At 36.6% G+C, this 16,312-nt stretch overlaps 1 protein-coding gene across 5 annotated transcripts in view; it reads right to left on the bottom strand.

Annotated features, from left to right (window-relative positions):
* PTPRO (protein tyrosine phosphatase receptor type O) overlaps positions 1-16,312 on the bottom strand; it is a 223,694-nt gene that overhangs the window by 53,472 nt on the left and 153,910 nt on the right. For all 5 annotated transcript variants that reach the window (XM_044775170.2, XM_044775169.2, XM_070495093.1 and 2 more), the window contains 5 exons: positions 13,690-13,810; positions 13,159-13,352; positions 12,104-12,215; positions 8,251-8,402; positions 6,958-7,078 (listed from right to left, as the gene is read on the bottom strand). In XM_044775170.2, coding sequence (XP_044631105.1) covers positions 6,958-7,078; positions 8,251-8,402; positions 12,104-12,215; positions 13,159-13,352; positions 13,690-13,810 — 700 coding nt within the window. The remainder of the gene's footprint in view (positions 1-6,957; positions 7,079-8,250; positions 8,403-12,103; positions 12,216-13,158; positions 13,353-13,689; positions 13,811-16,312) is intronic.

Here is a 16,312-nt window from a genome sequence, read left to right as displayed (position 1 = left end):
GGAAATAGAAAAAATATTCAGACAAGTAGTTAGCATTAATTAAAACTAGATCTTTTTCTTATCCAAAACATAAAATTTTCTCAGGAATTAGAAATATTCATCATTTCCATTCCATTTTAAATAATTTCTTTACGGCTTGATGACAGCAAGTGTAAGACCCTCTTCTGTGAATCACTGGATGTGTTTGTGGTTTTATTAGCTCAAGTAACTAAAGATAAGGAGAACTTTTTTAGAGAAAGCTCTTATTTAACTTTACTTAGTTTCAAAACAAAACATCTAACTTCCTCCTTCTTTGGTTCCAGGAATATGTGTTTTTACTTGCATTTTTATTTAGTTAGAAGTTATATATTGTGCAATTCTTCGAAAAAGATCACTACTCTTATTGTATCCTTACTCTGTTGTCCTTACTCTGAACTCAGGGATGAACCAAATTCTAAACGGGAAAGAACATTAAAGATCATTAAATCCAGACCCTCATTTTTTAGATGAAGTAATTGAAATTTAGAAGGCCTGAGTCACTTTCCTTAGATAACACAATTTGGCTGTGAGAGCAAGAACTGGGATCCTAGTGAAGGGTCTTTCCTACAGCTGTTTCTTCCCTAAAAGTGTGGGTGTTTTGCATTTATTCCCATATAACGGGGGATGATGAGGCCTCCTGAAAAGTTCCTCTGCTCAGAAGAGCAACTTTTCCAGGGCACTTGCTTGTGTATTTAAACCAGTGCCAGACACCACAGTCACTGCCCTATGTGTCCATCAACCAGATTCTTCTAACATATTCAAGAGAAACCTACAAAACATGCAAATCACTTTATTGCAAGCAGAAGGAATGTTTTTAAGGAAGTGCTAAAGTGGTGTGGCATGGATGCAAGCAGCTGGCAAATTGCATTGAAACTCAGAAGACCACAGTGAGAAACAGGAGAGACGTACAGTGGGGAGAGGTATCAGTTAGTCTCAGGACTGGGAAGGGAGCCATGGATCAGTAACATGCCTGGCAGCCTAATCCAAAAAACTAATGCTTGCATGGGGCTGCTGGTCATGTAGGACTCTACAAGAGGAGAAGCACAGCAATTAGGATCCTCTGCAAACCTAAAGAACATGCATGTGTTTATAAGAAGTCAGTAGAAGAAGCCTTCCACAGTTCTCATCATCACTCCCACTCTACTCACCTACTCCATCAATGTCCATATACTCTGCTGTTTGCTATCTTACTACAGATTCACCCAGTCCAAGACCACTCCCTCCACTGGCACCGTGGCTCCCATCTCCTCTGGCCCATTCAATGACATACTCTAACAAGTCTCACCTCTAAGTATCCTGCCTCATCAATTTTCCCTGCTCTGTTGAATCAGCTCATGGACAAGCTGTTTCCACCACTTAAAAGGAAAAAGAAAGAAAAGGAAAAACAAAAGAAAAACCAACCAAACACATAAGAACTCTTGGAATCTTTTATCTTCAGCTTCTGCTCGTTTTCTCCTCTCTTTATAATCACATTCTTCAAAAAGTTTGTTATTCCATCTGTCTTCAGATGTTCTCCTTTCATTCTCTCTTGAACTCCTTTTAATTGTATACCTTCCTCACCACTTAACCTAAATGCCTCCTCCCCAAATCACCAATGACTTCTGAGTTGCTAAGATCAGCAGTCAGTTCTTCTTCCTCATCTTACTTGACTTATCAGTGGGCTTGACAAGGTGACCACTGTCTACTCATTCAAGCACTTTATTTGCTGGGCTCTTAGGACATCACACTTTTCTGTGCTTCTTCCTACTTCACTGGCCACTCCTTCTCAGGCTCTTTGGCTGGTTCCTCCTCACCACTTCCACTTTTTAAAGTTGGAATGCTCCAGAGCTTAGTGCTTGGATAGAATTCTTTTTTCTTTATTCATTCCCTGATAACCTCATCAAGTCTGCTTCCTAACTACCCTCAAATTTATGTTTCCAGTCCTGGAGTCTCCCTGGAAATCAAGCTCGTTTATCTAGCTGCCTACTCAGTCTGTTCTTTCATGTTTAATAGGTGCCTTCAAAGGATGACACATTCAAACCTGAACTTCTGATCTTCCCCCGCAAGTCAATAAACAGCACCTGTGTTCTTTCGATTGCTTAGGCCCCAGATCTTGGTATCTCCCAAGACTCCTTTCTTTCATTCATAGACAATATCTAAATCCATCAGCGATTCTCTCAGCTCCATTCTACATTCAAATTTATTTTGAATCTGATCACTTTTTATCACCATCATGGCTACCACTTTGATCCAAGCAAGTATAATCTCTTATCTGGATAGACAGGATAGCCTCCTAACTTTAACGCAACCACATAATTTATCACAAGTGTCTAAACTGGAACGCTTTGGGGAAGAAAAGGATTACTAAAGGATTGCTAGCTTTAACTGATCTATGGTGTAAAATGGTGTCTAAGGCAACTGGGATGTATGGTCATCTTATCTAACTGGTTGTCTGCTTTTACCCTAACCCTGGAAAAGTCTGGTTTCACCAACGTGATCTCTTGAAACTTGTCAGGTCATGTGACTCCTCTGCTGGAGCCGTCCAATGGAGTATCATTCACTCAGAGTAAAACGTCTTTTCAATGATCCCACACCATCTGTTCCCTTGTTACCTCTCTGCCCTCTTATCTACTACTGTCCCTCCTGTTCACTCCACTTCAGCCACAATGCCTTCCTGACTTTTCTTGCAACTTGTCAGGCATGCTGCTGCTTCTGGAGTTCAGCACCTGCGGTTCCCTCTGCCTACAGAATCTCCTCCCAGTTACCTGCTTGGCTTCTTCAGGTTTTGACTGAAATATCACCTTCAACTCCATGCCTTACAAGTCCTATCTAATCTGTCCTCTGCCTATTCCCTCTGCCTAGCATGCTCTTTCCCAACCTTTTCATGGCTGATTCTTTCTTGTTATGCAGATCTCTCCTCATTGCTTTCTCAGAGAAAACTTTCACTACATGGTCACTCCGCAGTCTCTACGGAGTTCTAGTGCTCTTTTTAAAAGTAAAGCACTTTTTACCATCTCCGCCTTCACTAGATCAAAAGCTCCTTGTGACCGGAAAGTGAACACAGCCCTTGGGTTCATTACTACAAGTAGACTGGCATCTGAGCAGTGCTTAGGATGCTCTCAGTATATATTTGTTAAATGAATAAAGAAATGGATATTCTATGACCATAGAACTATTTTGTGATATGTCCAACACTTTATTCCTTTTTCCTCTCTTTCTCTCTCTCTTTTTTTTTAAGATTGGAAAACTGTTTCTCTGATGTAAACATCAAATTCTTCTAAAGTTTGCCCAGAGTCCAGGTAGATTCACCAAGACTAGAAGTTATGCCTGGTTGCTGGTTGAAGCCACAGGTGCATGCAGACCAATGAGTTCTTGCAAAATGACAAGTCTTAGTGCAAATTTGACTGACATTAGTATTGACTGCCAAAGGGAGCTGTCATCACTTATCACCATAGTACCATGAAACTTCTGGCAACCTAAAATTCTTAATGGGATGATTGGCTCAAAGCCCTGCAAGCAGCACCACTATTGGTACATGTCTGCTTACAGATATTTATTGATGACATAATAATTGAAAATTCTTGGCAACTGTTTTGAGGACTCTCTACCCTTGCACATGCAATCTTGGATTAATTTATATTATACTGGATTCATTGATAGTCTGTTTTCTTCCATAGATGCAGTTCCTGCCCTCCATGACAGCAAGTAAGCCATTCCAAAATGGCTTCTATCACAGAGAAACTGAACTTGGGGCTAGTCTGACCAGTTTTGGTCCTAGGTTAACAATGACATTCTGATTCAAAAAGTCCTGAAAATCTTGTGCCAACGTTGTGTTTTTCTGTAAAGTAGAATTAATTTGACTTCTATGTATACCAAATGAATGTTGTAAAGAAACATAAAATGACTAGAATATAAGTTTTGTGAAAGAAAAAATAATGGCAATTCACTTATTACTAAAGCAAAATGTTTTCACTTCTCTGAAATTTGTTTTGGTTAAATATTAACTGTAATATTATTTTCAACTTTGAAGTCTGTAGTTTCAATTCAATTCAAGTGTCTATTGGGCAACTACAGTAGGTAGGGCATTATGTGTTATAGAAAATTGAAAGAGCTTATAAAACACAAATATGTGATTAGTAGGACAGAAAATAGACCCTTAGACAAACGAATAGAAAGTAAGATTATTTAATTTTCAGGGGGGAAAAAAAGGCTGAGGATAGGCACATTAGATACATATTATGTTGTTTTTAGAGAGGAACAAGATAGAGGCAATATTCTGTCTAACATTAAGATACCAACAAGGAAAAGCCTACTGATTCTAAGGATTATGATTCATTAGAAATAATTTCTATGGGAACTTGACTTCCCTTCTTGAAAAGTTTAAAGGAACTTTCTAAACTAGTTTAGGTAGTTCTGTCTATTATCAGGGAGGCATAGAGATTCAAAACCTCATGATAAGTTTGGAACACTGTCATGGTTTTTACTCACACTCCTATGTAGTATGAGTATAACGATATTGTTCATGATTTTAACCCATACTCCTGAGGTTTCACAGATCATCCATAATGTCACATAAAAATGACAGTGAAGCACACAATAGGCCCACTGAAGGCTACTTTGGTGAGACCACCTCTGAACTTGCCCTTTAAGGGAGACTAACAAACCAAATGAGTTGGAGAAAGCAGCTAAGACCTGAGAAACACTTATAGCTACCTATAATGATAAAACTTGGGGAAAGAAAGGCATAAGTTACCTGGAAATGAGTTTTGAACTACTGTTTATACAGAGGACAAAATTAGAGATAATGGTAGAAATTGATGGGCAGGCTATTTTTTTCTTAACAGAAGGATCATGTAATGTGGGAAGCTGATGACCTCGACCTTCCTAGAATTCAAGTATAGGCTGTTAGGGAAGAGCTGAGTGCCTGCAGTGCATGAAAGATTAAATGGGGCTTGTGATTCTAAATAGGAGCAGTACCGCCCCCTTGAGGGTTTTTGGAAATTTGCAGAAATTTTTTTAGTAGTCATAATGGGAGGAGTTCACTGGACTACTGAGGCTGGGGCTCAGAGATGCTAGATGTCTTGCAATGAAGAAAGTTCCAAAGAGAGAAATCATCTGATATTCACATCCCACATGACTTTCTAATGTTGCACCAGAATAAATTCATCATAAATATAATGACGAGTACTTTACCATGTAATACTACTCAAAATATTTTCAAGAAGTTAAGTAAATTGATTTAGAAGAAAGTTGTCATGAAGAAAGATACTTAAATGGGATTAAGATGTTATTTAAAAATTACCCAGTAATTTAGTTTTTCTGTCCATAGTTTCTATCCAGTACATCATATATTTCCAACTACTTACTAAATTTTAAAGGATTTCAGTGCAAGAATTTAGTTTTTGCTATGACAAATAAGAGACAAAAAAGATTTAAGACAATGCTTTATGAATTGAATTATAGAGAAACGCAACTAGTGGGTAAACTAATGAAAGATTGTGTTTTGTTTTGTTTGGGAGTTTCTAAGAATTTTCTAAAGGTCGCCATTGACAACAATGCTTTTCCTAGTATTTAAGCTGCATATAAAATACCCTGGATCAGTCTTTACTTACAGCTGCACCCGTGAACATCTGTAATAACAGAGACGATGTGAATCTCTTATGCACACACTCAGACACCGAGTATCAATTAGCAGACATCTGAAACAGTGATGTCAGCAAGTCGCATTAAGTGTTTGGGAAATATTTTTATTGCCATTCTATATATTCTTAATTTTCAAAATATAAAAAGGATGAGATCTCTGCTGTGAAAATTGCATACTGAAATGCATTTATTTTCGGGTTGCTGTTCTCTCACTGATCTGCCCCAAGAGTCTACCACACAACTTTTTGCCAATCCCTCCTGTTTTGCCTGCTGCGCATTATAGGATATCACCTCTGAGGTCCATTTAAGTACCAGAAACTAAATGTATATCTCAATACATGGTAGATTGCTGAATGTAGAAGGTAGAAGGTGTGTTTTGTGTTACATAGTGTCACTTCCCAGTTGTATTTCATAATATAAAGAATTATTTTGACAACACTACACAGTAAGTTCTAGCTCCTTTGCAAGAATATCAGACTTTCCTCATTTTCCCTCATCCACAGCCTATTATTATTCTTGGCATGTCATCTCTACTTTAATTAAGGTTATTTCCCTCTTTCTCTCATCATATGCAAATACGTTTACTCTCTTATTACTTATCCTAAATCCTGGTTTTATTCTAGGAGTCACCTGTATTTATGCTTGCTTAGTTATTTATAATTAATTTGTATGAATTTGTTCGTTCTTTCATTTATTTTTATATGTCTTGCACAGAACTATTGATCCTTTTATTTCTTGTAAACTCAAACATTAATTTTAATTATGTGTAGTTATCAGACAATTTCATTATGACTTCTGGAAGAGCTGTATCTAAAAATGTGTATGGGGAATCTGTATTATTTTCTTATAAATTATTTTTCTTTTATCTTGATTTTATATTAGAGTTAGGACATTCTATCAACTTAGAAAGTCAATATGTGAGTTATTTTATCTATGAATTTCAATTTAAGATATTAAAGAAGGCATGACATAATACGTATATGAAAGGGAATGATGTCTAATAGGGTAAGAACACTGTACTAGATAATTTCTAAAGGTCCTTCCATCTCTAAAATCCTAAGACTCCTTGGTTCCTCAGACTTTACTAAGAATGGTGAACACTCCTGTCTCCCAGCACAGTAAACATTCCATTCACAGAAACTTAGTGACACTAAGTTGGACATACGCTTTTAGTAGTATAAATGTCTCTCATAAAAGAGAGTAAGCTGTTTTCCTGTTATTTCATTCAGTTGAGAACACCATAAGTCAAGAGACGTAAACACTAGTTCTCTCAACATCATTATTTTCACCCCCCATCCCCCAGGACACTCTTCTTACCAAGCTTGACAAGGCGGAGCATGGAAGTATTACTCCCTCTTTCAGTGCAAGCAGTTACTGAGAGATTGTAGATATCTCCTGGAGGCAGGCTGAGTATTGCAGTCATGACATTGCGTGTTACCTGCAAGATCATCAAAATCAAATGTTTAGATGTCTAATGAACTTGAACTCAAATACCACTCCAAACTACAGCAGACATTCCCTCTCTGTTCTGTGCTGCAATCTACACTTGATTACAACCTTACAGATACATTATTTCCTCTGAAAATGATATAAATTCCTCAACTGACAATGCAAGGTAGCTCTAAACATGCATAATACGTATCGGAACATTTTGGCAATTAATCCTCTTATTTGGAATAGGTATTACTCTGATATTTTTCCTCATATTCACAGCAAATTTTAGACAAGGCAATTGCTGGGTTGCTACTGATATGTACATTGCTAAGCCCTAGCTGAGAAGCTCAGAAGAAACCTAGCCATTTCTATAGACACTTGCCTTCTTAACTAAAGACTGTATTTCCCAGTCTCCCCCATAGCCAGAGGGAACCATGTGACACAGTTCTGGCCAATGGATTGTAAGTGGAAGTCACATGGGCAATTCACAGTTCAGTTCACACCCCAGAAATGCTGGGCCTCCTCATCCTCTTTTCCCCTTCCTGCAGGCTTGAATATGGATGTAATAATGTGCAGGTTCACCCATGCCGATGAAGACTACACACACTGGCAGATGGAGCAACAAGATAGAAAGCATCTGGACCTCTGGATAATCCCTTACACCAGAGGTGCCCTGTTCATCCTGGGCTGTCATGAGAGAGACATAAACTTTTCTTTGAAGCACTACCTTTTTTCGTTTGTTTGTTACAGTAGTTTAGTCTGCACCCTAACTAATACAGTGTCAAAAAGCTTAATAAACGAGGAGAAAAAAAATCAGTATTCCCAATGTACCCAAATATGTAGGTGTTGGGGATATATGGAGAAAATACTAAAATATATAAACTGTGCTTTTCTTGAAAATGTTTGACATCCTGAAGAAATAGCTCAGATCATAACTTTAAATATAAATGAAATCAATAGTCAAAACTGTCACAGTTCACTATTAAAGATTAGAAGATAGCTCTGTGAAAGGAGGAATTTAATTTTCGTTCACTGTCCTATCTCCAGAGCCTAAAACAGTGCCAACTGGGATATAAACATTTGTTTAATGTCTCAATAAATGTTTGCTTAATGGTTTTCAATAGTTTATGTAAATAAATGTTTAGACATTCAATATTGGGATTCAAAGAAACATACACTCTTTTTAATTTTCTTCTTTCCTTCTGCAACAACCATCCAGTGTAGCATTCTAGAATGGGAGAGGTCAGTTGTGTCATCCCCATATGTCCAACTGATATATAACAGACTGTTGAAATATTCCACAGAAGTGATTTCTGGAGCAACTGGGGCTACAGGGAGGAAAGAGGCACATTGTGGTATAAGAGACTAATAATAATTAAAGAACTTATCCAATAGAGCATGAAATCCCATATAGAGTTAATTTGGAGAATTAAAATTCACACCGCATGATGGTCCTGGGGACTCCTGGACCCCTCAGTAACATAGTGAAGGTTGGTGGTACAAGCTGGGCGCTTGTTTTATGGGACCCCACGTTGTATGGCTCAGATACAAGGTGGCCAGACCCATCTGTACCTGAGGCTATCAAGGTCTTTTATACAAATTTCACAGTTACAAGATTCCTAAAATGTTACCTGTTTGGGTATGCTTGTTGCATCAATACATTAATACTATTAGGCATCGGTGAACATATTTTCCAGCAGTACTGAAAACTCTGGGGTCCTGTAAAAGTAAATCTTTTTCATCGTGGTGCAGCAAAGATGTTTATGGGAATAAAGGACAATAGGATCAATGAGTAAAGGGACAAAAAATAAATATTATTTCCATAAAATAACAAGGCAATAGCACTGACAGTATCTAGCCCAATGCTTTGCAGAAGATAGGCTCTCAATAAAATGTTGCTGAAGCAAGTATTAAGGGAGTGGAGGAAGGGATTTTTTATCGTGCTACATAGTTAAATTCTTTCTAACACTGAGTTCATTAATTTATATTCTTACACATTTAAATTAAAAAAAATTTTTCCAATGGGAGAGGAGAATTCATCACTCATTTATAATATATGAGCTCTGAAAGCATAGTTTAATTATTTTTTAAAGTGCAGTCATGCATCCCTTAACTATGGAAGTATGTTCTCAGAAATGCATCCTTAGGTGATTTCATTATGTGAACATCGTAGAGTGTGCTTACACAAACCTAGATGATATAGTTTACTATACACCTAGACTATATGGTACTAATCTTATGGGGCCACTGTTGTATATGTGATCTGTCACGGACTGAAACGTCGGTATGTGGTGCATGACTGTAACCGATAATTCTGAAGATTTTAAGAAATAAATACACAGGTGAATTTAAATTCCAAGTGCATGTTGGTTTGAAGACAGGCAAGTGTCCCAGTCCAAGATACATCACAAAACCACCTAAAATATTTGGAGAAGAAGTTCTACAAATCATAAAGAATTATTTTCTTTAATATGCTACTAATATTCATTACAAACATTCATAATTAACTATGCTTTCAAAAACAATTATCCACTGAAGAGATTAGTAATATACAGAGCGAAAAACACATTTCTGTTTCATGTGAAATAGGAGCATCATCTCTACATATTTGACAATAAAGTCTGGAAATATCAACAATGTATCTAGCAAGTAACAAACCCACATCGCATTGCAGAATATTCTAATAAAGGATAATAACCCTGGCTTCTTTATGGCCTCTTAACATACTTCTACACATTTCATAATCTACAAGTACCTATAATTATATTTCTTCAAAGGATATTTTCTCATGTTCTAATTCTAGTGAGGACAAGAAACATTTAAAATTGCAAACTCAGAAATATATATCTTCCCCTCACAGGTACAAGGTCTTCAGGTTTTTATATTCCATGTTGATGCTTCAAAATCCAGCATAGTGTTGAAAGGCCACAAGATGTCACTGTTTGTTTATTAAACATTATTTGGTACACTAGCATCATTATGAACTTGCAGACAAGGTAAGTTGCCTAACAAAGATACCAGACTTGAGGCCCTAGTAAATCCCACCCTATTCAAATATTTTGCTCCTATTTCTTTTTATACCACTCAATTTGCCAATTTGGATTACAACTGAAAGCTTAGGAAAGTGAAGTGTAAGATCGATATTTGCTTTAAAATTGAAATGAGGGAAGAAAGACCAAAAAACGCTGATTTCAACTAGTTTTAAAAATAAGTATAAAAATACAACTCAACTACCATATATATGTTAATAGTGATTTACATTATATAATTTAACTCTCACACTATCCTGTGAGATATTATTATGCCCATTTTATAGATGTGAGAATTGAGACCATCTGCATCAGTATGCCTAGATAAGACTGTGGACCACTAGTGTCGGCATGATTTAGTAGTTTGCCCCAGGACAAGATAAGAAATTCCCAGAGATCAATTTATTGGAGAGAACAGACTGCTCACCCAGGCAAACAGCTTGTGTGCTAACCACAGTTTATGTATCCAGACTTGCTCTGTCCACCTAAACTGTCTTCTCAGGGTCTTTGCTCAATCCCAGTCAGTCCCCAGCTTTGAAAGGCATGTCTAACCCCCTTGAGTCCAGAGCTCCAAATCCTGTTAATGTTTCATTTCTGATGTTCCCCTTCTGAGACCTCAAAGACTCTGTGAAGGTGGGGTTCTGCCTTACTGCAGTGACTTCTAATACACTTAGTTTTGCTCTTTTAGCTAGTTGTCCGGTAACATTTTGAGTTTTACCAATGAGAAAATAAAAGTCCGGGGTTACTAAGATAATTTGCTCAAAGTTATACAGCCAGAAATTAGCAGAGCCATGTCTGCTCCATCAAGTGTTCAGATGCTAAGTTAGCTTTTTCCAGACATCTGCTCTGTCTGAGAAGGAAAGAGTATTCTCAGAGAGGCTTGTGAAATAATTGGTATTTTCTTGTTTTTCTATTGTTTTTCACTTTTCTATTCTAATATTGCTATTAATATCTGGAACAAAGGGAGCTGTAGACATTAGGGAGTAAACAAAAGTTACAAACTATGTGAGTTGATTGTGTAAGAATTCATATATGATTAATTTCTTTCCATTGTTTTATAATTGATAAATTTCTGAGGAAAGCTAGATGTGTGGGGAGGAAAATACCTTTCAAAAATTATTCTTCATCTACACAACACTTTTCTCCTTTCTTCTCTCAGTACAACTCTAATTACAGCCTTGGAGTCCAACTAAAAGTTCTTGAAAAATCTTAGTTCAAACAACAAGGGTTAGCGTTTCTCTGATGAATTTTCTGTTTTCATTGCTACCTCTGACCACCTCTGCTGTCTCTGCTATATGATGATGAGCTATGTCATTTAAGGCTCTGAGGATGTAACACTAACAGTTTTTTAAGTACTTAAACGTTGTACAATATATTTTGTTGAGTAGCTTATTTAATTGGGTAGTAATAGTAGATAATAACAATAATAGATAATAGATATTATTATCATCCCCATTGTACACATGAGAAAAACTGAGGCTTAGGAAACTTAACTAGTTCAATGTTACACATGGTATGTGACAGAACCATGATTCAGACCCAGGACTCCCTGTCTCCAAAACCTTTTTTACCTCTTGCCATGGACCGCACTGTAGTCAGCCTGTGACTTTAAAAGGCTTAATTAATAAGGAAATGGAGGCACTCTAGCAAATATAATTATCAAATGGGTAAAATCAATTGAGTGCAGTGCAAAGTTGAAAGCCCTGCCTGCTACATCTGTATTCTAATCAGCTCCCAACAGGGTCACATAAATCAAGGGCAGTGAATCAGACTAAAAATAAATTAGTGACAATAACTCAGAATAAAAATGATATTTTAATTTTTAAAGGCTGTCATTTAAACAAATCACTAATTTTTAGAATCAAGGGTAGTGTCTTCCATGAAATTGATGCTCGGCCAGTCCTGGGTGAATGACTAGCTCTTTCTGGAGCTGTGTCCCTTCAGAACCTCCTAAAAATAGTGTTCTTTCCTCATGGAATCATCTCCCGCACACCACTCACCTGTTACGAAGCTTATGGTAGAAGTGTCACAACAGCTCAGTTCTGGGTCTCCCCACGTCACCATGGTAACGCGAAAGTTGTAGTACCATGCTGGCAAAAGATTGGCTATTCTCTAAAAAAACCAAGGAGACAGAAGACTAAGGGGGAAAATCCTATTTTCGGAGTAGCGTTACTTGTATTAGGTCATGAAAAAAATTAATAAGTAATTTTTATTTTCCTCTCTGTGTCTTTTTTGTATTTCTCAAACTTTCCGTTAAAAAAATTCTTTCTGGAATGAGGTATGGTGTAAATAAAATGACATACAAAAATAGAATTTTAAAAGGTAATTCAAAGGTATAGAGTCAAATATTTCCAATATTGGTTTCATTTTGCAGTTTTCTAAATTATATTAGAGAAGTAAAATAGTACTTATTTTTAAATGACTGGATATATACATCCTCCTATTTCTAAGACAAATGACCTCTCACAGCTTTGTATTCTCCCAGCTTTGACTAAAAGCGTCATCCTTGTTGGGTGGCAATTACCAGAGTTGTCAACTGGGTAGAGGGCAATTGTGTACTTCATGTGGGACCTGTAGGTAATTGCACTTTTAAAATTATTACAGTCTCAGAAAGAGCAATCTTTACCTACTCTCCTGAAAAGCATCCTCTAATGGCCTAAGATTATAGGTATTTAACTGATTTGTAGATGTCAAGAATAGTCATCATTAGAGTTAAGCAGCGTCAACCGATTATTGAATGACTAAAGGAAATCTCTCATGTTTTCCTCCTCAGGAACAGACAGAAACAATAAGCATTTGACAGCGCTACTAAAATGCGTATTAACAAATAAACTCAATTAGAGGTGAAAGCTAATTCTGCACACTTTTCTCTCTCTTTCTCAAAAAAGGAAAACAAAACTAAAAACGTTCCTAAAAGCGAAAACAATCAAAAAACTTTGAAAGTAGTAAGCTACCTGTGTGTATTTACAAAACGATCTAATTTCTGACACATTCGGCACATAAAGACACAGCTGTTTACATAGGAAAATATGACAGTTGGTTAAGGAAAGGTTACCACTGATGCAGTTAAGGAGACAGTTGCTGCTATTTCATAGTAGGTTGTCCACTCTGATGTCATTGTTGTAGGATTGAAATAAAACATTTCAACCACATATTTTCTGAACACTCCTAAATAAGGTCTGGTCCAGCTCAGAACCACTGCCGTAGGACCCAGAGGATAGAGCATTAAATCCTTTATTCCTGTGGGAACTAAGAAGAAGCGGGGGAGAGTGAAAAAAGAAAGCCAAGAAGGAATGTTTAATAACCTAACAATGGCTTCAAACTTCTACTTAAAAACTAGGCGTTTCATTCTTCCGATACAATCATTGAAAATTAAACACATTTGCTTCTGATTTTTTTTCCCAAGTAGTAAATGCTAAGGATGTCCTCCAGTAATACAATTGTAGTCATTTATTACTCTGAACGTAGAATACTGGGTGAACAAGTATGGGCCTCCCATATATGGTGATAATGACTCGAGCTTGTACATTCCACCCCTCCAAACAGTACTCTGATAAAGTTATTATTCATGTGGCTGGAAACTTACCAATAGCAAATGTCACAGGATCTGAAGGTGGTCCAATCAAAGGGCCTTTTCTTAGGTACATCACAACCTGGTACTGGGCACCAGGAACCAGATTTTCAATAACAGATTTGCTTGAGTTCACCTTTAAACCAAACACCCAATAAGATTTATTTAGAGCTGGGCTTTCAGAATGTGACACAGAAGCTGAAATCATATTCAGGGACTATTTATGGAACCAAAGAAGCCTTTGAAACCCAGAGGCCTTTACTCATGCTGGAGAAGGTCATATTTCAAAATTAGGATGATTTATAGTTTATGTGACACTGAAGGGAACCCAGAACATTCAAATTCTGTGGCTGTATTTAATAAGCCCAGTGAACTGCTTTATACTCATCAATGTCAATTGTAACTATGTCCACTAGAGACATATCAGCCTCTAACCATAATCAAATCAGCAACACCATAAGGATAGTCTGACACCCTAAATTGTGGTGTCAGCTGATTACACGCAAAGATCAGTGCAAAATGTCTTTAGTCTCTCATCACTTAGAAGCGTATAATATCTAATTATAGAGATGGAAATGACCTCAGAGATTCTCTAGTCGAAATTTCTCATTTAATACATCAAGAAAGTAAAGCCAGAGAATGGTCAAGGTCACATATTTAGATTCAGTGTTGGGACTAGAAGCCTAGTGTTGTGACCTCTAATTCACTCTACAGGAGAGTCACAGATTAAGCATCGAGATACAGCAGTAAGTACTTTGCAAGGTTATTGCGACCCCATGAAATAATGCTGTAGAGAGCATCTCTCATTTAGATAAGTTTTTTTTTTTAACTTTTGGTTATGGAAAAACACCATATGGAGAAAAATAGTGAAAACAGATAGATGAATAAAATGCAATTATTAAATTTGAATATCGGCTTGCACAGGACTGACCCTTCAACTAACAGGATACGAAGAGTGCTGCTGTGGGGTTAGTGCCTCCAATATTTAAGACAGTCTTGCTTAGTGGAAAGAACACAGTTCTCTATTCAGACTGCATGAGATCAAATCCTGACTCTACCCTTTATAAGCATGGGAATTTATTTATAATCTTTACCTTGTCTTCCTCATTGATAAACTATAGATTATACTATTATATACCTCATAGAGTTGTGAGGATGCTTAAATCAGAGTATCAATAAAGTTAACTCTTATTACTCTTACAACTTTTTTGGCCTCTAGGGTGCATAACGTTGTAAAGTTGCTGCAGGAAACAGTACGAATGGAGAACAATACTGTTGACAGCTTACCTACACTGTAAGGCTTTCTTTTTTTTGGTCTCATCATGATTTTAAGAAGAAACATAGCATTGGTGATATGACATGAATATTAAACCATTCCAATACCCAAAACTGATTCCACACAGTAGAAATCACTTAACTTGAATTGGCACAACTTTCTCTACATCTAGTAAGGGGAGCAGCATACCAAAAATTCTTTTCCAATAACTTGACAAAAATAAGTTAGTTGAGTTAATAGGTTAGAATCTCCACCCTTCCTTTTCTGTTTACACTCATATCAGAGTTTTTCACCTCTGCCTCAGAATTTTAATTCTACTGGAAGCCATCTAGACAAAGCCAGCTGGATATCTTTATCTGAGAGAGCACTTCCCAAAGAGACATACCATGAATAAGGACATCTATGTTACACCCAACTAAGCAGTACTATTTTATTTCTTTAAAATACATTTTTAAGTTATAAAACTAATACATGCTCATTGTACAAATTGTTCACATAGTAGAAGAGCAAAGGAAGTAACTTGGAAGTCTTTCTGTTCTCCTCTCACCATTTCTAACAATTTGATGGGCAATCTTCCAGACCTTCCTTGATACATATATACAAAATTAATATGATATTGAACCACATAGGTGCTATATTACCAGCATTGCTCCAAACTTTTTCTTTTAACAATAAATTGTAGACATCCTACCATACCTGTAAATGCTGACCTCACTCATTAATCATTCATTTAGAATATCTAGAATAACACAAAACACAGAGTATAGATTGTTTCTGGGTGAAGTTAAAGTTCCTTTGGTTTGATAATATTTTAAGTAGTAATTGATTCTGATTATTCAAATTACTACCTGGAATCATAGCCACTTAAATATAGCATTATAAAAAATTCATCCTAGGGAAATTATACTTTTTTTTAATTAAAAAAAGCAATTATGTTTATATATCTCACACTACTAAAAAATGAGAAGACAGCAATGGTATTGCAAATGACATACCTTGGTAACAAATTATAAACACCATTTTTATCCCCAATTTTTGCACATTTGCAAGCTATCATCCTATATCTACACTTCTATCCCTCCATGCCTTTTTATTTATCCTGGTCCTCCTTGGCGGTGGATTGGAGTTGGGAAGGGGAAATGATTCTGCATTCCACTTACTAAAGAATATGCATTTTATTCTCTAGAGGATCATCCCACACTCCTCCTCCCATTTTCACCCCATCTATACATTTATTACAGTTATTCAATAGGTTTTTCTGTAGAGGATCTCTAGAACCTCTCCATCTCCTTCGTTTGATTCAAAAAGCATCCAATTATGTCTGCATAATAATAAAAGCTAACAATTTTTGTGTGCAGTTAT

The sequence above is a fragment of the Equus asinus genome, chromosome 22 (assembly GCF_041296235.1).
Source record: "Equus asinus isolate D_3611 breed Donkey chromosome 22, EquAss-T2T_v2, whole genome shotgun sequence".
NCBI classification, from domain to species: Eukaryota; Metazoa; Chordata; class Mammalia; order Perissodactyla; family Equidae; genus Equus; species Equus asinus.
Note: the sequence above shows the minus strand (reverse complement) of the source record. Positions and strands in the feature narration are given on the sequence as shown.